A 26,216-nucleotide genomic window follows, 5' to 3' on the forward strand; every position below is an offset into this window, starting at 1 on the left:
ATTGTATGTGGACATGGAAAGTCCATGACCAAATGTCAATATGTGACGAGGTCAGAGTGAGAATGTGTTGGTGTGACAGACTGTTCCTACAGACAAAAAGGACATTCCTTGCTTGGAGTACGGAGCGAGGAAAATTCACACAGTTACAGAGTTACAAAATGAACATATCACAGTTTAGTGTTTGCACAGCACAGTTCCGGCATTGAAATTAACAGTTCTGAACAGTTTTAGACTTGAATAGTGACCTCTAACTCACAGGGTTACAAAACATTGAACAAATGTTGCATTGTTTGTAATTTTGTTTTAGCACAACAATGTTCACACATTGAAATAAACAGTTTTATACTTTATGACACACTTGTGGCTATTAAAAATAAACCCAATAAATCCAGTTTCAGTTCAAAGACAATGTGTAGTTTTTTAGACTTATCAGATACTACTAATCCCAAATAGCTAGGAGGAATTAGAAATGCATACCAATCAAAAGCTCAGGTCTCAGGAGGATATATTGTGAAGAGGATTCAATAAAACAGAATATCCTCCTGAGACCCTGCGTCCTCATATTTGGGTTTCTTGCATGTTACACTTAATTCTGCTTAACTTAGACCTATTGTCCTTGTTTGTGGACACGTTTATGCTCAGTCTACAGCTGATCCCAACACATAAGTGGACATGTTACAAAACCTGATCAAATTTTTATGGTTCAAACTTAATTATTTGTGCTAAATAATGTCCGTAGTTTGATACGGTGTACAAATTTGATCAAATTTAGCAACAGTAACAAGCTAAAATGCTGTTAATTAGGAAGTACTTGTTTGAGGACATCAGGACAAAATTGTCATCTTGTGTGAGGACACTTGGACTTTTTGTTTTGTTTTGTTTTTGCACAACAATGTTCAGGTATTGAAATAATTTAAACAGCTGTGAATATTAAAAATAAACCCATCGTCCCCATGTGAGGACACCCCCCCAAAAAAACCTACTTCCTGTTCAAAGACAATGCTTAGTTTTTAATACTTATCAGATCCTACTGATCCCAAATAGCTCAGAGAAATAAAGAAAATGTGTACCAACCAGAGGCTGGGGTCACAGGAGGACATGACCCAAACTGATTTGCTGTTTTGAGACTTGTTTGTAAATAACAACATGTTGTCCCACATGATCACAACCGCGTCTATTGACAGATAATGACGTCATGCTGGCACGCTGTAACACAACAAATAAGTTTTGGCTGCTACGTTTCACCACCATATGCTCATCTCATGCACGGTGCCACAAAAACCCCAATGAGCTGACGATGATGATGATGACAGCGCGCGTCTCTCTCTCCCCGCCCTCAGCAGGAGCAGGTTGCGTCAAACACGCTCCTCCTCTCCCATTTGCTGCTGTGCGCTTCCCATCTCCATCACTGGAGCGCGGACAGGTAACCGCAATGTCGCATTTCTGCTCTCTTATGGCGTTTTTACGGTGTTTGTGGCGTTTGGAATAGATGAATAGGATCAAACAGGGAGGCTGTGTGTTGATGGGGCTGTTTGGATGTAGCTGTTGGGCTGTGTCAGGATGTGAGAGGCGCTCTTCTCTCCTTTGGCTGCCAGATTCATGCCTTATTACTGATAATTGTTACCTCCGATGTGGCGTGTGTTTGGGATATACCCTGATTTGTGTGTATCTGTAGTGGAGGTGTGTGTGTGTGTGTGTGTTGTGTGTGTGGCTGGGCCTCTGTGTCACGCGCACGGTGTTTTGGTTTGTGTTGCCAGCAGGCTGCATGTAGGCTTTAACATAACAGGCTCCCGTGCTGAACCGCTATGATCGATAAGCCAGTCCGTGTGACGCTGTAGGAAGCAGCTTTTAAACTCACATCGATCCGCTCTGAACATGTGGTTTTATAATGGCATAATCGTGTGTGTGTGTGTGTGTGTGTGTGTGCGTGCGCGCGTTTCTGAGGAGCTTCTTGAAGCCATTCATGCATCAAGGCTGCGTTGTTAGGTCTTGATGGCACACACGCACAGACTCATGTTTGGATAAAGGCCCATTTTTTTTTGGCTGATGAATTTGTATGTGTTTATGTCGGCAAATTATGATGTAATGCAGGCTGCTGTTATTTCCTGGTCAAAGTAATGTATTTTTGTGGTGTAGAGCTGAAACAATTCATCGGTTAGTTGGCTGGCAGAAAATTAACATGCAGTTATTTTGATAAAAAAAAAGCCAAACATTCTTTGTTTTACTCATGTTTTCTTAACTGTAACTATCTTACCACAAACTTAAAATCTTTGGGTTTTGGACTGTTGGTCAGGCACAATAAAAATTCAAGGACTCCACCTTTAAATCCCATTTTCCCCATTTTCTGCTTTTTTTACAGTCCAAAAATTAAGACATCATGAAAACAGAAAGCCCATTAAGATCACTGCAAATGCAAAGTATCTTCAAAGGTCTAATCTCGAGGGTCTGAGCTGCTGTTTGACATAAATATGAATAAGGCATCAATGTTTAAACAGGTCAGGTCTGCACCCAACAAACACTCATGTGAAACACCGCTCTGCTCCCTCTCCTGCAGGATGGAGGCGCTGCTGAATGAGTGGCTGTGGCAGGAGAAGTACTGGCTTCCTCCTGGCATGCGCTGGCGGGACATTGAGGTGACGGAGGACGAGGGCCACTTTCCTCTACCCAGGGATCTCATCTACACCTTGCCTCTGGCCTTCGCCTTTATAGCCCTCAGATATGTCTTTGAGAGGTGAGACACGCCTGCGTCCCTCACAGCTGGACCATAAAGTCACAGATGCAAGATTTTTCACTGGTATTAACTTTGACGGCTGCTGTGCTTGGAGCAGTTTTCAGTATTTATGGTGGATATATCCTGGGATCGTAAATGCATGCTTGATGAAATGTGTTAAGGAAACAAGGTCAAGGAAGCAGGCAGGATGGAAACTTCTCTGAGTCTGTCCCAAATGAAAGCAAAGGTTAAAACATGTTGCATGTCTCTTACTTCCTCTTGGCACTGGCCATGCTGGTTTGTTGAGTGGCTGGTTTTCTGCCTGCTGAGCTGCCAGTGTAGCGAATGATAATGGCTCCTTTAGCTTTCATTAGTGCTTCCAGTACATAGAGGGTATGGATCAGACATGCAGTGAGAGGCAGGCATCGTGAGTAGACAGTTTTAAGCTGCTGACTGTGTGAAAGCCCTCTCTCTGCCCAGAGGGACCAGGCTCGGCCTTATAGAACGTGAGGTGAACGTTGGAGGAAGAGGAAGATAGTCTCTGTGATAGAAGTAGTTTCTTTAGCTGATGTAGGATTAAAACAGCTAAACTAAACTTTCTGATGCTAAATGGCTACAGATGCTGTGTTGATTCACAGTGGCTACTAATTGCTGGAGCGGCCTCTGCACCCTCCTAAAGATATACCAACCACTGGGTGTTCACAAGGAAAAAAGACAGCTGGGAAAACTTTGATGTAAATCCCCAGTAGTGCTTATTACGCATATCTCACTGAAGCATCTAGAGACTTCCTAGAAAAGGTCAAAACACCTCTGTGAATCTTCAGGATGAGATAATCATTTTGTTTGTAGAATATTTGAGCAACACAAATGAATTTTAACTTAACTAAACTGGTAGAAATGGTGTTTAATATCCATAACTATGTTGTTATTAGTGTATAATCACCTGAAAATAATAACGGTTTCGTTTTTGTCACCTTACAATGAGCTGTTTATATCTACACACAGAGCAGGTCCTCGAACAGGGAGCCTGCCATGTTGCTCTACAGTAGCCTAGAGAGGACAAACCAAACACTGGCTCTAGATTGGGCCATTTGTGTTTTCACGTCGGCCACAGTAGGCCAGTAAACCTACACACTATATTAGAGTCTGATTAATCGTAGTGGTGGGAATCACTAGAGGATCTACGACACCGTAGCGTCCCTTATCAATGTGGCAACCAAGCATGAACACCTTCTGCTGGCTTTTTATTCCTTAACTTTAACACGGGCTATTGTGGGCCATAGCCAGCGCCAAAACAACAAACCTGTCTGCTTTACAAGGTGTTCTCTGCATTAGCGGCTACTTCAACAACTCCCGCTCCTCGGCTTACACACACACTCGAACTAGCAAGGATAACAACAATCCTCCCTCCTAAAACCTCTGCCAATCACAGGTGTGTATCTCACACAAACCACTGTCATAGGTGCTAGAATTGACTGACAGGCTTTACAGCGTCTAAAAACACACGACTTCGCTCGGAGCGTCACGTTCACTGACATTATGGAAAATTCAGCAACTGCCATAACAGACCTTTTTACTGTACTGTCATAAGAGTGACAGAATCCATTCAGTTGACATCATGTCACCCAGTCTGTACCCTGTATGTTAATTATGTCCACAAAGGAAAAAGTTTTCAGTCTGTTCATCTCACTTCAGCCATTTGTTTTGGCAGCAGCACATGTATCTAGTGGCCAGAAAAAGCAGTTGAAAATAGTACATTAGTAAGCTACCTAAACTTTAATTTGTATTTGTAATATTTATGATTTACATAATAAAAAATTGAAACATGGCACTGGGTGACGATACAATATTACCACACAAAAATATCGCGATACTATGCTGTATTGATTTTTTCCTACCTCCTGATTAATAGTCAATTGACGGAAAATGAATCTGCAGCTATTTTGTTCAACTGCGATACGTCCGGGATCTGAATTGTTCTCAAATGTTGCAGTTTTTGTTGGTCTTACATTATTTAAAAAAAAACGAGGAATACTGGGTTTTGGTAAACAAGACATTTCCCAATGTCAGGCTCTAGGAAGTTGTGATGTGCATTTTTCTAAATGACTGAAAGCAATCAATAGTCAGAGCCCTGATTTACATTACAGTATAAGACACTTGCATTAAGATGCTCTGGTGATGCTCATATCCAGGGCTACTTAACATGAGTGAGCACTTAAAGGTACAGTGTCCAACTCAAGGAGGATTAGATGCTTGATGGAAACGAAATGGCATGCAAGTGTATGTGTGTGTGTTTCTGTGCAGACTTTAGCACTGTTCAGCACCATTGTATCAATAAGAGATAATGTGATATTGTGATATGATAGGGCTGAACAATAAATCAAATGTATTGCATCACCATCGTTATGCACCTCCTATTGACCTTAATTCATTCATCCATCCATTTTCTAGCCGCTTATCCTCTTGGGGGTCGCGGGGGGGGTGGCGAGAGGCGGGGTACATCCTGGACAGGTCGCCAGACTATCACAGGGCTGACACATAAAGACAGACATCCATTCACATTCACATTCACACCTACGGAAAATTTAGAGTCACCAATTAACCTAGTCCCCAATCTGCATGTCTTTGGACTGTGGGAGGAAGCCGGAGTACCCAGGGAGAACCCCGCTGACACAGGGAGAACATGTAAACTCCACACAGAAGGGCTCCCACACCCGGGATCGAACCGGGAACCCTCTTGCTGTGAGGCGACACCACGGTGCTGCCCACCTTAATTCATATGAATCACATTTTTCAAGAAAATACCTCAATCCCATATAACTAGGTTAAAAGTCTGGTGAACTGTACTGAATGAGGACAAACAAATGAGAGAGGAGACAACATGAGGAGGGAAATATGCAAAGCGAGAAGTGTGTGACTGTACGTTCATGCTCAACAAGGCGGCTGTAAAAGGAAGCTCACCTGTGCACTCAACTAGTTTTGCTGGTAGCAGCACAGGCATTAAGAGTGACGGGGACATGTGATGGATGAACCGATAGGAGGCCTGTGTTTGCATGCTTCCTCTTATCAGTGTCTGTATTATCTGTCCTAAAGTTGAGAAACTGCGCGAGCTTGCTCTCCATGAGCTCTGTGAGTTTAGCACCATTGTTTGGCCTAAAGCCTCATTTGTACCTTCATCAGGTATTTATTAGCAGAGCAGTAACATTAGATGTATTAGTGGCAGAGTATTCTATTATATGCTGAGTATCGCATGCACCTGTGTGTGTGTGTGTGTGTGTGTGTGTGTGTGTGTGTGTGTGTGTGTTAGTGCTGGGCATGTATGTACTTTGTGGTTGTGTTAGTTGTTGTGGTGGACAGTGAAGTATGAAGGTGTTGTTTATGTCTGAGGAGCTGTCAGTCAGCTGGGAGGTGAAAAGGTGTGTGTTCATTTGATCGCCCTGGGCCACAGCTGTTTCCTGTGTCAGTGTATGTGTGTGTGTCTTTGTAAGTGTGTGTGTGTGTGTATGTGTGTGTGTGTGTGTGTGTTGGGGGTTCCTGTAACCAGAGACAGTGTTTGTCTCTGTGTAAAGTTCTCCTGACCTTCTCATTCTCTCTGATCTCTCCGCCCCTGCCCACTTCTGGATGATTATCTCTGAGATAGAGTTACGCACATGTGATTAAACCCGTGTGCATGTGTGCGCACACACACCCACACACACTTAACCAAAACATCTCTTTGGTGCTTTTACACTCACATTGTCTGTGGCTCTGTCTGTCTTCATCTCTCTGTAACACACACACACACACACACACACACACTTAACCAAAACATCTCTTTGGTGCTTTTACACTCACATTGTCTGTGGCTCTGTCTGTCTTCATCTCTCTGTAACACACACACACATGCAGATCAAGTGTCTCTTGATGCCATATCAGCTAATGACAAAAGCCGCCTGGCCAAATGTCACAACACGCCCATGGGAGCGGCTCTGCAGGCTGTCAGGAGCAGCATAATGAGTGATCTTGTTGCCATTACTCTGTGCTACAGTAGGGTCACGTTGGACAGCTGTTAATGTCGTCTCACATTAAACTCCCTGGGATTTTATTCCACTTTGTTGTGATATAAAGACTGAAGTTGATATGGTAAAAAAAAAAAATCTCTTCTCTCCTGTTCTCTGTCCTCTCAGGCTCATCGGTGTCCCATTAAGCAGACATTTAGGTGTGAAGGACCGGATTCGGATTCGAGCTACTCCCATCCCAAAGCTGGAAACTTTCTACAAACAGAACAGGCAGCCACCATCGCAAGTTCGTATTCCCCTTCACTTTCAATACTCATCAGTTCCTATTTTAGTTCTCCCCACGTTCACACCTTCAGTTTGGTTTACTCACTAAAATCTCTTATGGTGCCCTCTCATGCTTAATGAATGAAATATGTCCCAGGGAGCCCTCAGTTATTACCTTACACTCACAGCAATAAGCTTACGAGCAACAGCGAGCACTTAGTGGAAGATATCACTCTCAGGCTTCCTACAGGCCACTCAAACCTTATTCTGAGGATCTGCAGACGTTTACTTAGCGCTGGCAAAAGTATTGCCACTTCCTCAGTGTGTTTATCAGATAAAAAAACAAACATTCAATCTATGTTTTGATCTATAGTTATATTCTTCTAAAAAGACACTAGTATACTGAACATAAATCAAATATAAGGCAGCACATTAGTCTTTTTACTGATGAAGCGAATTTATGTGTTGGGTTTATTTAACAGGGACAGTGCACGTTAATAAACACTGATGTAGAGTTGCTACAATTAGCTGAAAGAATATTTTTCATCTACCGTCCCTGGACAGATGTTACAAAGTCATCCTGAAAAATGAATGTGAGATTAAAATTTTAAAAGTGTTTGCAATAATTTATCAGCACACAGAGCAGTAGTAAAAAGAGATTAGAATAGTAATGTTTGTCATTTAAAGGAATACTTCACTCACAAAATAACCATTTGTATATCAGTTACTCAACACATGAAGGAAATGAATTCATGAAGGAAATTATTTGCCTCCTTAGTGAACGAAGAATCCAAAAAAGCCAAAGCTGAACACTCTTTATGTACTGAAGTAAACAGGGTTGGCATTTCACAACATTCATTCATTGTCAGTAACCGCTTATCCTGGGACTGGAGCCTATCCCAGATGGGGTACACCCTGGACAGGTCGCCAGACTATCACAAGGCTAACACATAGAGACAGACAACCATTCACACTCACATTCACACCTACGGACAATTTAGAGTCACCAATTAACCTGCATGTCTTTGGACTGTGGGAGGGAGCCGGAGTACCCATAGAAAACCCACACTGACACGGGGAGAACATGCAAACTCCACACAGAAGGGCTTCTCGAACCAGAAACCCTCTTGCTGTGAGGCGACAGTGCTGACTAATGCATCAGCATGCTGCCTATTTCACAACAGCGAAACTAAATCAAGATTCTCACACAACTTGTGCAGTCTAATCAAAGACTCATTTATTTAGACCTATGCTTAGTACTTCCCAAACACATGCATTTGGCTAAAACGTTGATGGATGAACATTAAACATCGTCCTCTACATGTGGCGTTCCCAAAGCGTGCCTGAACATGAGTGGTTGTTTGAGGTCAGAGTTCAAACATATGCTTGTGTCCAGACACACCTCTGGTCCATGCGTGAGACCGTTTGTACTGAGTACTGTGTTTTAAATAGTTAGGTTTAGCGACAGTGCGTGTGTTTGGGAAGTACTGAGCATACACCTGGATGAATGACACTTGGATTAGACTGTGCGAGTTGTGCCTGTTTGTAAACAGGTCTTTTGGTATAGTTTGGGTGCATTTAAGTATGGACCCTGATTACTTCAATTCATGAAGAATGTTTGCCATTTTTTTCTCCCTTCACTTTGGAGGCATGGAAGCAAGAACAGTTTTTTTTTCCCACAAATTCAAGGTAACACGCAGTGAGTAACTGATATACATATGATCATGTTGTAGATGAAGTATTCCTTTAGGGGTTGCATTGCACTAATGATATATCAGTTTACACTGCACTGCTCATGCTTTGCTGGATTAATATGAATGCAGTTTAACTTGATCCTCGATGTCATTACATCCCCCACAATTACGCAACCAAACCTACACCCTTGATTGCAGTGGGAAAAGATACAACAGTGTCTGAGGGTACTGGAGTCTTTATGGGAAACTGGTGCATGTCTCCACAGATAGGCTGTGTAACCCTGCAGGGTAGATGCACAGCTTGATGGGATTTCTCACTCTCATTCTGCTCAGTGAGTTTGTAAAAGTCAGGAACAGTAAAGGAAATGTGCGAGGAGGTTTGCATACATTTGCGAATCAAAATGCAGAGAGTGAAAAGACAGATGTGAAAATGCACGAGTGGTGCTTGCACAGTTGTATAGGTGTTGTTGCATCTTGACTGAAGAGCATGATGGCAGTCAGCTGTCTCGGAACAAGGAACTGTTCCTTGGACTATTCAAAGCAAGTCCCTAAAGATCCACCTGATTTACATGAGTGACACCGAGGCTACGTGATGGCACAATAGTCAGTCATCATACAGGAAATATGTTGTTTTGTTTGAGGTGTGTTCACTCTACAGAGAGATAAGATGTTACTTCCTTCAAACGCCCCCACCATTAGTATGCTGCCTCTGTTCCTGGCTTAACACTGTCACCTTTCATTGCCACCATTTCCTTTTAGGAAACCAAGAAATGTTATGCAGAGTTAACCTCTGCATAAAATGTAACTACTATATATTCAGAATTGTGCAGAGAAATATGTTTATTCCCTTAATCAGTGAGCAGGTGCAGACAAGTTACGGAGGAAGTTTCGGTTCACATGGAAATCCTCCACCCTCCCCTTGGTTTCATTTGGCATTGCGACACTGATGTTCCCACTTTGCTCTGGACCTGCAAGACGTGACTTGACATATCAAATGAAAATGCACTGCTCCAAGAGCATGTATGCAACTGTGCCAACACTTGCAAATCATATTTTACTATATGCCCTGGAGCAACAACAGCAGCAGCACTTTACTGTTGTATTTGTTTGTGTGTCATGTAAATATGAGGCCACATACACATGACACAGTTTGTCTCGCATAACCAGACCTTTGTTTCAGTTAGCACTGTGCCAGCACTCCAGAAAGGCCTGACTGATCTTGTCGTACTTCCACACTGGAGGGAAAAAAGGTGCTGGGTTATTTGTATTTCAAATCACAGTTGTGTTGGGACGGAGCTAAGCTCGGGTAAAGCGACAGTGGCCTTGCAAGATAGTGTCAGGAGGGAACTTGTTTTTGTGGAACATTTGCTCATGGGAAGGCGAGCCCTGGCATTAGAATGGCTGGATCATAAAACATTAAATGATGTTTTAGTGTGTCGGTTGCTAGCTAGGAGGTTGTTGATGGTTCAAGCACAGCGCTAAAACAAAGTGTGGTGATAGGTCTGGCAACGCGAGTCTAGTTTCACATGGCAACAGGGATTCTGTCTTAATTAGGAGGCGAATGCACAGACTACATCCTGTGACTCAGACGATGACATTAGACAACGTAGTTTAATAAGTGTACAGTGAGATGCAGGAACTTGCATAGCATGGAGAGGGAAAATGTTGCATGTCACTGTTGTCGTAAAAATGCTGAAAAATCAAGTCTAACCCTGCACGTGTGCACCCATACTGTGTGTGTAAATGTGTGTTTGTGTGTGTGTACTCAGAGTGAGGTGGCGAGCTTGGGGAAGCAGTGTGGACTCTCCCAGAGGAAGATCCAGACCTGGTTCAGACACAGGAGGAACCAGGACCGACCAAGCAACACCAAAAAGTGCTGCGAGGCCTCGTGAGTTTTTCATTTCTTAAACACACACTTCTACATATTTTTACTGAGGTCTCACTGTTTTTTCAAAATAGTGTGACATCTACCTTTACAGGAAAAGCTTACTGAGCTATCTTGTGTTTTTAAGACAGATCTTATCTTCCTAAAGCGAATTACATCAGTAAAATTCAGCATGTTTGAATGAAACCTTTCATATTCATGCAAATATACAGCACTGCTGCACAACATGCCTTTCTGATGTTTCCTCAGTTTGTTCCTGATAAAACTAATTCACTCATTTAGTTTATGCTGCAGGCTCTAACAAATGATGAGGTTTATTTTTATCTTTGCAGCTGGCGTTTTGTCTTCTACCTCATATCGTTCACTGCAGGGCTTGCCTCTTTAATTAATGTAAGTCTGTTGGTCGCTTTTATTTCTCCGTTACTGATAACACTTGTTTATACAATGTGTAGGAAAAGAAGCAGGACTTGTTATTGGATGTGAGCAGTAAGAGACACATTTCATACCCCAATGTGGTGTCATGGTCACACACTGTTTAACATATTTTGGTACAAGGCTTGTGTTGATATTGATGCTGAAGTCTGTATCATGTGAAGACTCTACTGATGATTTCTCTGTCTTACAGACTCCGTGGTTCTGGGATCACAGAGAATGTTGGAGGGGTTATCCCAAACAGGTGAGCAAAAAAAGAGTGTGATCTGAAATTAAAGTTTTGATGTTTGACGTTGACAAAAGTGTCAAACGTTGCCCGGCAGTATTTCAAGACTTAGCCAGACTAATAAATCAGGAAACTTGATGTGCTTCTCTTTCACTCTAGAAATGACAGTAAAGGCCCAGACATACCAAACCGATATCAAAGAACTAGTGGCAACAAAGGACGGTTGTTGTGTCGCCTCTTGTCGCAAGTGTCTTGGTCAAAAAGTTTGACTTAAAACACACTGCAAAGACTACAGCCAACGGCCGACTAGCACATACCTTCTGAGTCTGCGTGAGAGGAAATAACTCTCCATACCAGCAGGCGGCAGTAGTCTGTATTCGTCATTCAAAAAGGCAACCCAGAAGACCAACAGGATGGGTTCAGGGCTCTAGTTAGCCAGTTAGCACATTAACAACCGAACCCATATTGACAGAACAAAGGATATCTATGGTGAGCTAGCGAAAAGTCACACAAGCAATGACGGACCATGTTTGCGAAAGAGCTCAGTGACTGAAAAAAAACGTTCTCACTTCCATTCCTGTTCTCGTGCCCTGAGTTGAACTGCCAATCAGCTCCGCCCTCTCTGACACTGATTCAGCATGCTGATTCAGCTGAAAAGAAGCCCACAGAGGCCGACGAGTGCCAACATGGCAGGACAAACAGCAAACGCTAGGGTGACAGAAGCTCAACAACGAGCTGACATTGACAGATGGCTGACTGTTGCTTGGTATGCCAGCACCCTGTGACCTTTCAGTTATTTTTAACACTTGGTATCAGTCAGTGTAGATTCAACACAATATGATTAGATCAACAGTCCACTGAATCATGGATTAATTAATCAAGCAAAAAGGCCAAACACAAATGTGACATTTTGCTTCTTTTTCTAGTTTCATGTGATTGTAAATTGAATATCTTTGGCTTTGGACTGTTGATTGGACAAAACAAGCAATTTAAAAACATCTCCTTCAGCTCTTTGAACTTGCAGTGCGTATTTCCTGGCAATTTATGGACCGTTTCATTGCTAATTTGTTGCTAGGGCTACAGCTTTGATCCCTGCTTACTTCCTGTTAGCTACCAAGGAAACTATAAAAATAATAATTTATAGTTTTGGTCAGCTGCTGCATTAACAAACAGCCCAACAGGAAATACAAAGGGGTCCATTTCAATTCAATTCAACCTAATCCAATTTTATTTATAAAGCCCAATATCACAAGGCAAGGCAAGGCAAGGCAATTTTATTTATGTAGCACCATTCATACACAAGGCAATTCAATGTGCTTTACAAGAGAAATGCATTAAAATAAAAAATTAAAGGAACAATAGATCATTAAAAACAAAAGCTAAAAGCAAGGCAATAAATAGTTAAAACAGTGCAGAAAATGCATTTAAAAAAGCAGACAAATATAAAAACAATAGCTACAGATTATCCTAATAGTAAGTTACATATCTAGTTCACTGGTAAGCTGCAGTAAATAGTAATGTTTTAAGCCCTGATTTAAATGAGTTGACAGTTTCAGCCGACCTCAGATATCCTGGAAGTTTGTTCCACAGGTGGGGAGCATAGAAACCAAAGGCTGCTTCACCTTGTTTGGTTTTGATCCTGGGAACACTGAGTAAACCTGTTCCGGATGATCTGAGGGGTCTGGATGCTTCATAACGTACAAGTATATCAGAGATGTATTTAGGCCCGAGACCATTTAGTGCTTTATAGACAAGTAACAAGATTTTAAAGTCTATCCTTTGACACACAGGAAGCCAGTGCAGTGACTTAAGCTCTGGTGTAATGTGCTCCACTCTCTTGGTGTTGGTGAGGACTCTGGCAGCAGCGTTCTGGATGAGCTGCAGTTGTCTGATTGATTTTTTACTCAGGCCTGTGAAGACACCGTTACAATAGTCCAGCCTGCTGAAAATGAAAGCATGAACAAGTTTTTCTGTATCTTGTTTAGACAGAAATTCTTTTATTCTTGCTATGTTTTTAAGGTGGTAGTAGGCTGATTTTGTAATTGTCTTAATGTGACTATTGAAATTTAGGTCTGAGTCCAGAACTACACCAAGATTTCTGGCTTGATTTGTAGGTTTTAGTGTCATGGCGTCAAGGTGTCCACAAATCACAATTCGTCTCAGAGGGCTTTACAGCATACGACATCCCTCTGTCCTTTGGACCCTCACAGGGGATAAGGAAAAACTCCCCCAAAAAAAACTTTTACGGGGAAAACAAATGGTAGAAGCCAGCGTAACCACGATCTGCAATCCAGGCATAGCAACATTTCAAATGTTTATGTTGTCAGGGTTTATGGACTGAACCACCTTTACGTCGCGCTAACAACAATCACTTCCAGGTGGACTAATGGCAGTTGTTTTGAATTGTGGAGATATACGTTATATAACTGGCAAACTTATAGATAGATAGTATAGATAGATATATAGTTTTATACAATGGTTTGACCTATCTGTCATTTCTGCTGTGCTTAGTTTATGTACCGTGTTGCTTAGCTACCATCTTTGATAAACCAAATCTACCAGCAAAAAAGCAAAGCAATGTACTGCTGTGGAAAGGGGCTTCAGCAAAACTAATGTTAGCCACCTAAAAACAGCTACCTGACAAAAACTACATGAGTAAAAGTGTCTGCTATATAAGATTTTTTTCCGCATTACCTAAAACTAACCAATCAAGGCAGCAGCAGACCAGAAACTCTCCTGTTCTGGAAAGTAAAATTGCTATTATGTCAATGGAGTCTGGTGGCTTTGATATAATAGCATTAGTAACTGAAAAGGGCTGTCTGATGGTGAGGTAAAGTCGTGAAAATGTTCTAGATACAGCCTACATTTAAACTTATTGTGATATTTTTAGGTGGCTATCTGAGTTTTAATCAGCAGCATTTAATTTCATATATGTAATTCTTGTATTTTTTTTAGCTGGAAGTTATTGTATACAAATGTGATGTGTCAGTCTGTAGATTAAATGATAAATTATTTGACAAATGAATGGTTGTGAGAAGAATTGTTACTCTATATACAACCCTAATACAAACACTGATACCTTTAAAAGAAAAATAAGTAGAAAAAATAACAGCTGAGATGGAGCCAACAGAACAAAGTCTTTAGTCTGTGTTGAAGGACTTAGCCACAGAGAGCTTTGGCTTCACAGCACAATTCGTCCAGCGCTCTCCACCCACCCATTAATTTTTATCTCCATTCCTTCGCTTCCTTTACCGTTTGCCTTAGTGTTTTTTCCCCTGACATAAAAAAGCTAATATCTCTGCAGCGCTGGTGACAGTTAGGTATAGCTGCAGGTCTGCATTCCTCTGGGGAAACCAGCCTCTCTTTGTGGGGTCGTGGCCTCGAACAGAAAACACTTGGAAAAAAAGCAAAGATCTTTCTATCTGCAGTTTGACTGATTACAGTTCCTTCAGGCAGCACTGCCGCTGACCCTTTTCTTTTTTTCTTTTTTTTTTGGAGAGAGAGAGGAAGTGCTTTTTAGGGTTAAATGCCTCTGTCAACTTCCTACCATTGTGTTGACGCAGACTTTGAAAGCACAACGTGTTTTGGTTTAAGATAGTACAGCTCCGCTTTCCTTCAGTAAAAACACTTCCTCTTCTTGAAAGCAGGGTTGTTACTATACAGCATGTTCTGCATGGGAATGTGAGGGAAATAGTTTGTGACCATTAAAAGCTTTGGACTCTTTTGCCGGACTTTACTGCTTTACTTTCTCACAGGGTGAAGTTGCTAATGCTCAGTTGTGTGGAAACCCGGGTAGTTTTAGGACAAAGGGTGCCTTTAGGGTCCCGTTACCTCCAGATCTTCAGATCTTTATCAGCACACATGCTTTAGGGGCCAGAGTCACGCTGCAAGATTGGTTCATTCTGCTCTTTTAGCTTTTAAAACATATAGTTGAACAACACAGATGTGCAAAAATGACAACAGTTTCACAAAATATGTTTAGAATGTTTTGCTTTGCTGCCTTTAAACGTTTCAACGTGCGTCTGTTTTTGTTAGGCTGTGCAGATAAGCGGGATGATGGAATGGCTTGTGTTACAGCCACATACCACTGAAGGCAAAGTCTCACTTATTGTTTCTGTCTTCCTCTCATTCTTCAGCCCGTGGCCGAGGCTCATTACTGGTATTACATCTTGGAAATGGGCTTCTATTTGTCACTGCTCCTGTGCGTCTCTGTGGACGTCAAGCGAAAAGTGAGTGTCACAGAAACCCCCCATCCACCCACCCACACCCACACACACGTACACATTAACATAAAATCTCAGAGCAGCAATTTCTCTGCATTTCATTTGATCTTTTAGCCAAATGGTTAACACCGAAAAGCCAAACGTCATCGCTCACACACTTGGTTTTTTTGCACAGTGTAATCCAAATGTTTTTCTCTTGCACGATTACACTTAATACGGATTATGCACTGGATTATCTCCTATTACATCATAACTTTGTGTACTTAGCATTTGCTCTCATTTTAGATCTGAGCGTGGCAGGATTTTAAATCTTTAGTAAGAGATTAGCACGAACTGTAAAATTCACTGAATTAGGAATGGAGGAAGAAGCTGATTTACCCCAGACCTGTGCAAAGGAACACAACAAACTTTCGGACATGTTTCAGATAGACTTGGCTGCATTGCTAAATTGCATTATATGCAGAAATTACAGTAAATGATCACTGTAATTCATTTCTTTTCATGTTCGTGTTCAAAGGAAAGCATTTGAAATTCTTGCTGCTGCTTTCCTAGGAATTTCCCTCCAGTGAGAAGAACACTGAGGTGGTTTTGGTGTGATTCATCAGAGGCTCCAAGCTGTTGATCAAAGATATCAGAGCCTCTAACATAACAAATCACTCCAGACAACATGTTAATCCACCTTTTCAATATTTGGACACAGCTGACGAACATGACCGCAGACAGAGAGCTGCTGAAGTGTTACTGCCACGATACATCTTCCTCAGACTGTGTGGTCTTGTCTGCGTGTTCATGTGTGTTTTCCAGGACTTCAAGGAGCAGGTAATTCATCACATCGCCACCATATTCCTCATCGGTTTCTCCTACTGTGCCAACTATGTGAGGGTTGGCACGCTGGTGATGCTGGTGCACGACTCATCCGACTTCCTCCTCGAGGTAAAACACCAAACATGAAATTCAACCTCTGTGAAGTGTTTCAATCATTCAAATGTCTACTTCAGGTTTGAGAAAGGGAGAGAAGGAGGAAATACATCGGATTAATCATATTTACTCATCCTGTGCAGTGCTTTGAAACGCCACAAACATTCAACAAAGGTCACATGGAAATCGACTTAAATACAGCCATTGTGTGTTTACTGCGGAAGCTTTCTTACACCCTGACACATTATAACCCCACATCCGGTTCGGACAGAGCTATACATAGAAGAGCATTGTGGGCTGTGGTAAAAATAAAAATACCCTTTGTGGCTGTAAAAGTTACCTGCAAGTCCCTCGCTGAGACAATAGCCCCACTGTCCTATTTTATGAGGCTGATTGTCCTGCATGTAACGTTATACTGATAGTGTCTGGAAATGATCACTGTTATCTCAAAGCTGAGGAGATATGTGGAGGTGGTCATGTGACCTTAGGCTTGGCTGGGTGTCGTCTGGCCTGTGATAAAAGTCGTAAAGGGATAATGTGGGTGTCATATTCAGCCAGTAACCCCTGCACAGCCAGACGTGTGATGCTGAGTAGGGGAACTGTGTTGGTATATTAGGAATAGATAACACCATCTTGTTGACAGAAACTTTTATCTTAGTGAGGAGGTGTGGTTGATCCTGTTGTTAGGTACAGTGCATTATTTTAACAGATGTGATTGGTTGTCACAGACACACACCCCTTTGTGAGCCTGCAAGGTGTGGACACCCAGTGGAAATGAAATGAACTGCAGACAGTGAAAGTGTTCTCATCATCAGTGTGATCACTCTGCTGATGGAAGGTTGAGACAGACACAAGTCATCACTGCTGCACTGTTGCATGTTTCCAGTTTTTCAGATTTCTTAGTGTTGTGATCATTTGATTTCTGGCCTTAAATTGTGAAGTAGGAAGTGTGTGCGTATCCCTAATGAGATCAACCACACATATGATCCCTACACGATCAAATCTGCAGCATTTAATTTACTCCCTGTCTTTCACTGTTTGGACAATATTTCTCCTTCCTCTTTGTGTCTCCACCATTTTCTCCTCTGATTCAGAAACTCTTAAACCTCTTAAAAGTCCTCCTCTGTGCTCTGAACAACGTTTTCACCTTATGCTCTTTTAGGGTGTAAGATGCTCTGTGAATAACTTTTATCTTTACGAGGACCATCTCTTAACTTAAAAGAGAAATTCTAAGAAAACATCACACTTCTCAATTTCAAGAATTTTCTTAGAATTTCATCACTAGGAGCAACTCTTAGCACAAGGAAGCTTTGTGAATACAGCCCCTGGTCCTTAAGTTGAGAGATAAAAGATGAGCACTCATTAGCAGGTGCTGGGCTACTGGCCCGTCTGCAACAAGCTGAACAGTGTCGGGAAACAGTGATTTATAACGTGAAATACCTTTTTTCAGTGTGTTTACCAGTTTTGATCACCTGGGGCCGTATTCACAAAGCTTCCTTTTGCTAAGAGTTGCTCCCAGTGATGAAATTCTAAGAAAATTCTTAGAACTGTGACGTTTTCTTAGAATTTCCCCTTACAGTTAAGGCTAGGTCTTTGTAAAGATAAAAGTTATTCAGAGCATCTTCGACCTTAAAAGAGCTCATAAGGCGAAAAACGATTGAGAGTGGGGAGGAGAACTTTTAAGAGGCTGAAGAGTTTCTTAAGCAGAGGAGAAAATGGTGGAAACACAGAGAGGTCAGAGAAATACTCTCCAAACAATGGTACAGATTAGATCATGCAGGGATAATATTTTTGGTGTAATATTTACGGGTATGCACACATTTTGCATCCAATGAAATATCGCTATAACGCCAGAAACAAAATGATCACAACACTAAGATATTTGAAAAACTGGAAAAATGCAGCAGTGATGACTTTTGTCTGTCTCAACTGTCCAACAGCAGTGATCACACAAAAATGACAACACTATCAGTTTTATATTGTGATGCAGTTCATTTCATTTCCACTGGGTGTCCACACCTTGTAGGCTGACAAAAGGGTGTGTCTGTGACAACCAATCACACCTTTTAAACGAATGCATCACACCTATCACTGCTGAGCTAGGACTCCTTACTAAAATTGTTTAGGCTAAGTTAGGAGCTCTCTGAGAGTATTCTCAGAGTCTTTGTGAATTCGGCCTCTGGAGTTCATGCTCAGCACATTGAAGACGTTTCAGCTGGTTGCAATCTGCAATACCAACCACTAGATGTCACACAATCCTATACACTGCTTCTTTAAATGACTGAGAGCTCATATTGGAGAATTCTCTTCTTGTTTTACATTCAGAAAAGTCTCCCTTTTTCCTCTCAGTAACTGGCAGTGGTATTTCCTATGTTACAAAAAGCCAAAATTGATGAAATAAGATCAGGGCGGTACAGTAGACTAAAGGAGACTATCCTGCAGCCTGTCAGCCTGTCACTGAACTTCTTTTTGGCTGCTGACAGTAAAAAACAACATCAGAGAAAAGCCTGGACCTGCATGTAGTGATTCATCTTAGATGTAAGCTGTGTGTTTGCTTTGGAGAACTAACAGACATATTTTTCTCTGATAGTCTGCCAAGATGTTTCACTACGCTGGCTGGACAAGGACGTGCGACTCACTCTTTGTCATCTTCTCTCTGGTCTTCCTGGTGACGAGGCTGGTGGTGTTTCCTGGCAGGTAAAACAGATTCCATGTTTTTTCCCCCAGTTTCTCCCAGATGTTGAAATTTCCCAGAAACACATAGTATTGCAAAACTGCCTCAAACTCAGAGTCACCGAGTTTTTATGCACGTTTGTGTCCCAAGAATAATACAAATCAACTTTCACACAGATACTTACATTGCATCATACACAGAGTTGTTGTTTTTGTAGCTCCTGCGGTGTGCACTAATGTTGAACTGTTGAACTGTCGGGGATCTGCGCCGTTGTTCTGGAGCGTCCAGCTGTGTCCATGTTGTCTCGTATTTCCTCATGCATCTTTGCCCTGTTCTCTCTCTGTCCCACCAACCTGACATCACTGGTTTCTGAGCTGAGAGCAGCAGGTTTACAGTCTGTAGTAAAGAGGGGATTTTCCCAGTTGTATGAACTCTACTTAGTGGTCGATATGCTCTAAACTTGTGGTTCCCAACTGGTGGGTCGTGGTCTAAATGTGGGTCCCGGCTTTTAAAGTGCAGTAAATATCCAGCACAGAGCTTTTATTTTGAAGTGCCATTTCTTGCTGTAGAGTGATTAGGAGACAGCTAACTAGCTCGACGACATGGACAAACACCAGTATGACGCTGAATATATTAACTGTGTGGACCTTGAAATAATGACTAATGACAAATCTGGACTCCGTGGCTGCACCAGTTGGGAATCATTGAAAGTTGGTGCCAGGGCGATACTAAAACTGACCATGTCCTCCTGTGTTTGTTTTTCAGAGTGGTTCACACAACCCTGGTGGTGTCTCTAGAATTCTTCCAGCCCTTCTTTGGTTATTACTTCTTCAACGGCCTTCTGTTGGTGCTGCAAGCCCTGCACATCTTCTGGGCCTATCTCATCCTGCGCATGGTCTACAAGTTCGTGTTCATGGGCAAGGTGAGGAGAAGAGTGCAGATGAAAGGGGAACAGAGGCTTAGCACAGTCAGTTTGGCGACAAAAATTGTGTGGTGCAGCAGTTAGCATTGTCGCCTCACAGCAAGAGGGTTCCTGGTGCAAACCTGGCGTGGGGGGGTTTGAATCTCGGGGTGGGGGAGCCCATGTCAGCGTGGGTCTTCTCCTCGAGCTTCCTCCCACAGTCCAAAGACATGCAGGTTAACTGGTGATTCTAAATTGTCCGTACGTGTGAATGTGAGTGTGAATGGTTGTCTGTCTCTATGTGTCAGCCCTGTGATAGTCTGGTGACCTGTCCAGGGCGACCCCCAACATGATAAACGGTTACATAAAATGACTGAATGAATTTATCTTCCTCACAGGTGGAGCGTGATGAACGCAGTGACGAGGAGAGTGAAGTGGATGATGAAGAGGAGGAGCCCGAGGAGGAAGGGGACGAGTGCAGCTGGGAGCAAAGAAAGGGCACAATCAACTCCAAACTGGCGTCGCTGGCTAACAACTGCGTCCTGAACAACCTGACCAACCAGAGGAATATAAACAGCAGAATGCCCAAAGCCAGATAGTGGAGCAGCCGGCCTTTTCCGCGTCGACCAAGCCTCACTGGAAAAATAAGTTATTTCCCCCCCAACCACCTATTTGGAGACTCATTTCTGACATACGATACATACATGTGTCTTGTGTACATCCAGCACGGTCCACTGATGATTTCAGATCAGGCTAGGCGAAGACGCACTGATGATTGTAAATCTGCACACCCGGTGTAAGATTAGGAAGTAACGCCTTGGTTACCGTCATCCATACCGCTGCATACTGTTAAGATAGATTTGGCAAAATAAGGAAATTTCCTTTTCAACAAATCATACATGTTGTTTTTGCAGATTTTGTATTTATGCTGTTTCTTTCCATTGTATTATATTTTTTGTAAATACCTAAACTGTGCTACGATGCATTTATCCTGTCTTTGCTCTTTGTTTTTTTTTTACACAAAGTCCATCTGTTCTGATCTAATGTGTGGTCTAACATGTTTTAAACAGGGCAAACTGAAGCTAGAATCTAAGTCACTCCCATGTCTTTCTATTCACATACACAGTATGGTTGATTGTACATAGACAACTAAGAATACTGATTGTAGTAAATCTGTTGATAAACCACTTTATAGATCTATTTTTTATGAAGCATTTACTGAACAGGTGATTTTTATGTTGTTGCAATAATGTGGCAGAATCTTAAAGGCTACCGCAGAAGTCCCTTAGGGAGGATAAAGTTATATTTTTCTGTGATAGGATTTGATTTATCACTTTTTAGAAGAGATGTGGCGCCCCCTGGTGCCCATAGAAGAAAATGTCCTTGTAGAGAACACACTTCCCATGTCTGCTAAAAATGATGCCTTTACAAAAAACTGTACTGCTCCTAGAAGTATGAACTTAAACCACATATGTGTGTGAGTGTGTGTGTGTGTGTGTGTGTGTGTGTGTGTGTGTGTGTGTTTTGTTTTCTACTTTGACTGTCATTGTGACGGGCAGCATGACTTCTCAACAAGTTTTTTTGTTAAGGTTTGCTCTACTGGACTTTAGTTTTGTGCCTTGGCTGCTGTTTTTACACTTTTCTGTGACAAACACTTGATATTACGCTCTGTGTGTGAGTAGGATTACCTTCACTGGACAGTTTTTACTTTGAGCGGTTTTAATGTTTTGCTTGAAATGTTAGTGAGGCTGGTAGTGAATAGGTAAGCCATGAAAAGTACATGCACACAGATGGGCATTAGTGAAATGTGAGGTATTTTAGATAGCGGAGTTGTCTACAAAGGTCAAAATGCTTTATGGCTCAGATGTAAATGTAAAGTTTTTTTATAAACTTGATGGCATATTTTGATATGACAAGACAAGGAACAAGACGTAATTGGATTTTACATGTATTTTAACCGTGGAAAAAAACATGGCTCGGTGTCTGTAAACTGTCTCCAGGTTTGGCTCCAGATGGGTCATCGTGACTGTCAACAGTGCAGCACAGAGATATCGTTCAGAACCATCATAAACTACAGTACACTCATACACAGTAGGTCATTCACTACCAGAAACAGGTGTTGCATATTCACATGTTAGTAAGGACAACTCTTGAAGATACGTGGTGAGAGTAGAAACTGGATTGTGTGTCTCTGAGCAGGGACTTAATCACACTGCAGCCCACGACACAAGGTGGATTTAAAATGAAGTTATAGAGCACTCAAAGGGCTGACCCACTAGGTAACACATCATGACCCCCACTAGGACACTGTTTTTAAATTAAAAATAGATATGAAAGTAGGAGAAATGTCATGTTTCCATGAAAGTAACACTTGACTGTTTTCTTCTGAACGCACACGGACGCTTTGTTGATTGTGTGGCCAGTTGGAAAGTTTTAATAAATTACTTCTATTGAATAAATTAGCCCTGCTGTCTTATTGTACTATTCTTGAGTCCATGTTCATTGTGTCAATTTTATACATTTTTTAAGCAGCTTTTTTTCTTTTCTTTTTTTTAAATTTCACCCTAATCCTGAGCTCTTAAATAAAAATGGCACTTTTCTTAAACACATATACATACTGTAACTAGGGCTGTACCCACTGTATGTATATATACTAACATATATATCAGGGATGAGAATCATCAGAGAATTGATACAATACAATGTTATCATGATACTTAAGTCTCAATTCAATATTGTTGCCATTTTAAATCTTTTGCGATATGCTGAGTATTGCGCTAAAATATTTTGTGATGATATATTGTGATTTATTACCTTTTTTCAACTGTATTTTTTTAATGAAAACTTTGTTAATATCTGTTTTATCTAATAATATAAAACTTTCGGTCTCTTCATCTGAGTTGAGCTTTTTTTTTCAGCAGCAAAATGTATCTAGTGGACTGAAAAAGCAATTCATTATATTAGTCTAGTAGGGTACCTAAAGTTTAATTTTTATTTGTAGTATTAACAAAATATATAATAAAAAATCAATACATGGCACTGTGTGACAATATGATATTGTTGCACAAAAATATCGCGATACTATGCTGTGTCAATTTTTCCCCCACTCCTAATGTATACATATATATATTTTTCAAGGCTTTTAAAATAAGGCTTTGAATGACTGTCATTTTCTTTTTATGTCATCACCCTGATATTTCTTTTAATTCTCCAACAAAATTCTCAGTTTTGATATGGTGATGCATCAGATTAAATGACTTGGGGTGTTTTTTTTTTGTTTTTTTTTATTTAATTAATTTTCTTCAATTTATAAATGTATTTATAGTGCTGTTAGAGTGTTGCTCCAGTGCCGGAAACAACACATTTGGCACCCTTGGCAAACTTCCACTGGCACCCTACCCCCACCCCTTTTACATTTATTTTATTTTATTTTATTTATTACCAACAACAAAAATACCTAATGAAAAATCAACACAAATAAACAGGTGACAAACAACAATAATAAATAACAAACAATAAGAACATACGGTGTGTGCAAATTTCATCTTCTTCGCTTATACTGCAGCCAGAAAGGCTTTTGCCTATTCATTTTTTCTTACTCAAACTCTTTCCACATAAACTCTACTCCACAATTTCACTTGTGTCGGATGTTTGTTTTTTTTTTGGTTTTTTATGTGACAGCTGCCTATGTCGCCTACAGGAAGATCTGCACCAAGCTAGACTGCCTCATTAATACAGGTGCGTGTCTTCCTTTGTGCGCGACAAGCAGGAGAGCAAACACCAACAAATATGGGTTTAAGCAGAACATATCATGAGATAAACACTTCCTTTCTTTTGACTTTTAGATATTTTGCAATGCTCTGGAGATACTGGAAAGGTTTGGATCACACAAGTCGGAAACACTCCTATGCAACCACCACTGGAATATCTCATTATACACAAATAATATAATACTATTAATATTAGTTTGTGCTCATCTTTATGCGCAACTGTGCAGAAATACTGGGTTTAAAAAGAATTAATAAACATGCAAAAAAAAAAAGCTGTTTAGCATCTGAATTTGGATTTAGAATTCAAATGTCAACATCATGAAGGAGGCTTTGAATTATTCAGTACAGTCTTTAACAGAACCACAAACAAGATGAACGTGCTTTCCTTCGGTCACAGGAACATCCTCATGGTGACGCACCCTCTGAGGGGCACCGGGCAGGGTATGGCATCATCTACCTCAATGCAGGTGTCTATGTAGGGGTCCATCAGCACCATGTTTGGGAATGCTTTGTTACTCTTCCTCTCGCTGACCAAGTATATCTGTCCAGTGACTGTTGTGCAGCCACAGAAAAACTTCCTGTCCAGACTTTCCTCCTCTAGCACAGTCCACTCATCTGTCTCCACGTCAAAGCGCAAGGCGAGGCCTCCAAACAGGTAGAGGGCACCATTGAGCTCTGTGGCAACCAGGTCATATCTGTGAAAGAGTTATTTTGAAAACCATATACTAAGTTTGTGTCTGATTATGACAGAAATTAAAGTCTGCTATTAAAAACGCACTCACCGTGGAAACGGAGAATAGGAGACCACATCCCAGTGATCCTCCTTCACCATGTACCTCTGAATTCCACCATACACCTCCCCGTTTTCATCCAGGCCACATGCCACGTAGATACATGACCCCAGAGCAGCAGTGGCGGCTCTCTCCACAGCCCTGACCAAGGGGCTGACTTCCACCCAGCCCTCCTCTGACCCCAGGACCAGCCTCTCCACGTTAGCCACAAGCCCTTCGTCCATGCTGCCCCCCAGGACGTACAGTACAGAGTCCAGCCCTATGGAGCAGTGACTGTGCCTGGACTTCTGCAGGGCCGGCCCATCCACCCAGCGCTGGTTCCCACATTCGTATATCCTGACCCAGTCCACACTGAACCACAGCACGTCCCGGAAGTAGCCGCCTGTCACGATCACCTTGTCTCCTACAAAATCAGAGAATCAGGAAATTTAAAAAATGTAATGTAGGAAATGTATTCAATATACAAATGTACAGATGATTGACATAAATCTACACACTTATTATCACCCTCATCTTCATCACCATCATCCACACCCCATCTTTACCTACTGCAGCTACTGAGTACTGTGTGAGGTTCTTCCTCTGCAGAGGTGCACAGCTCTGCCATCTTCCACTGTGCGGGTGAAACTGGTACAGTGACTGCTGCTCCTGATCGTGAGGTCCACCCAGGACAAAGAGGGTCTCTCTGGCCCTGATCCTCTTCACTGACCTTCCTATTGACCAAGATGCCGGGAAATGTTCATCCAGCTTGCAGATGAGCTTGGCTACGGGGTCAGAGCTTTTCATTTTGATCAAAAGTTCAGTGACAAATGGTACAGAGAGCGACTCAGGCCTCACCAGCTCCACGAGCTCCTGAAAATATTCCTCTCGTTTGGGGTCAAAAGACACCCAGCGTAGGGTGGCCTCCAGGGCCAGATCATCTTTAAAGATGGCCAGGTCATCACAGGCAAGAAGGTCTGCTACGCTCTCCTTAGACAAGGACATGAAGTCCTCCTCAGCCACAATAGCAGAGAAATGTGTGAGCACCACCTGTCGTGCTGCGGCGTAGAGCTGAGTGCAGCCCAGCTGCCAGGCGTAGGCCATCATTCCCAGGCAGTTACTGAGATGCAGCTCACGCTCCAGGAACTTGCAGCACAGCAGTCTGGCTCGCTCCAGTTGTAAAAAATCAGCAGTCTCAAGGATCCCCAGAACATTTTCTCTGTCCAGAGCCAGACTGAGTGTCTTGCTGTATTCCATCAAAACCCTAAAATGCTGCAGACTCACACCCTTGATCTCCACTCTCTTTTTGCTGCTCTCCAGGCCACCGCCAAAAAACAGCGCCCTGAAGTAGGGACTTTGAAGGGCCAGGCGTTGACGGTTGACATAAAAACTCTCTCCTTCCACCCGGAGAATAGCATCAGGGACTGCATCAGGTGCAGAGTCAGAGTCTGTCACATGTGAAGCAGATTTGTCCTCCTCAAGTTTGTTTATCTGCTCAGAGAGAACTGTGAATTTAAAGCTCTGAGGTTTCAGCTCAGTGTTGGCTCTGCAGGCCATGTCACAGCCACCCAGCCGTCTTCTGTGCAGTGCCTAGTCCCTGATCTAGTTCACAACCCACCAACTGGTGGTATTAATAGACTTTCCCCCTGACTGACTGCTGGCTGAAAACACAACAAGGAAAAGGAGGTCAGATTGAAAAACACATGTTGATTATAACACAGGGAGGCTAATAATATAATACAACTGTTTTA

The 26,216-nt window shown here is 42.0% G+C and overlaps 2 protein-coding genes across 2 annotated transcripts; one reads left to right on the plus strand and one right to left on the minus strand.

Moving 5' to 3' along the window:
* The first annotated feature begins 1,327 nt into the window (after positions 1 to 1,327).
* LOC125895612 (ceramide synthase 2-like) lies at positions 1,328 to 22,387 on the plus strand. The gene is made up of 11 exons (XM_049587586.1): positions 1,328 to 1,423; positions 2,555 to 2,731; positions 6,877 to 6,994; positions 10,436 to 10,554; positions 10,884 to 10,941; positions 11,177 to 11,227; positions 15,346 to 15,438; positions 16,237 to 16,365; positions 18,941 to 19,047; positions 19,790 to 19,946; positions 20,324 to 22,387. The coding sequence occupies exons 2-11, from the start codon at positions 2,556 to 2,558 to the stop codon at positions 20,522 to 20,524; spliced, it is 1,209 nt and encodes a 402-aa protein (XP_049443543.1). The 5' UTR covers positions 1,328 to 1,423; position 2,555; the 3' UTR covers positions 20,525 to 22,387.
* Positions 22,388 to 22,511: 124 nt separating this feature from the next.
* On the minus strand, positions 22,512 to 26,028 carry LOC125895611 (kelch-like protein 23). The gene is made up of 3 exons (XM_049587585.1): positions 25,032 to 26,028; positions 24,478 to 24,889; positions 22,512 to 24,390 (listed from the first exon to the last, which is right to left on the minus strand). Exons 1-3 carry the CDS (start codon positions 26,020 to 26,022, stop codon positions 24,087 to 24,089), a joined length of 1,707 nt encoding a protein of 568 aa, XP_049443542.1. The 5' UTR covers positions 26,023 to 26,028; the 3' UTR covers positions 22,512 to 24,086.
* Positions 26,029 to 26,216: the final 188 nt, after the last annotated feature.

This window comes from Epinephelus fuscoguttatus, linkage group LG10 (genome assembly GCF_011397635.1).
Source record: "Epinephelus fuscoguttatus linkage group LG10, E.fuscoguttatus.final_Chr_v1".
NCBI classification, from domain to species: Eukaryota; Metazoa; Chordata; class Actinopteri; order Perciformes; family Serranidae; genus Epinephelus; species Epinephelus fuscoguttatus.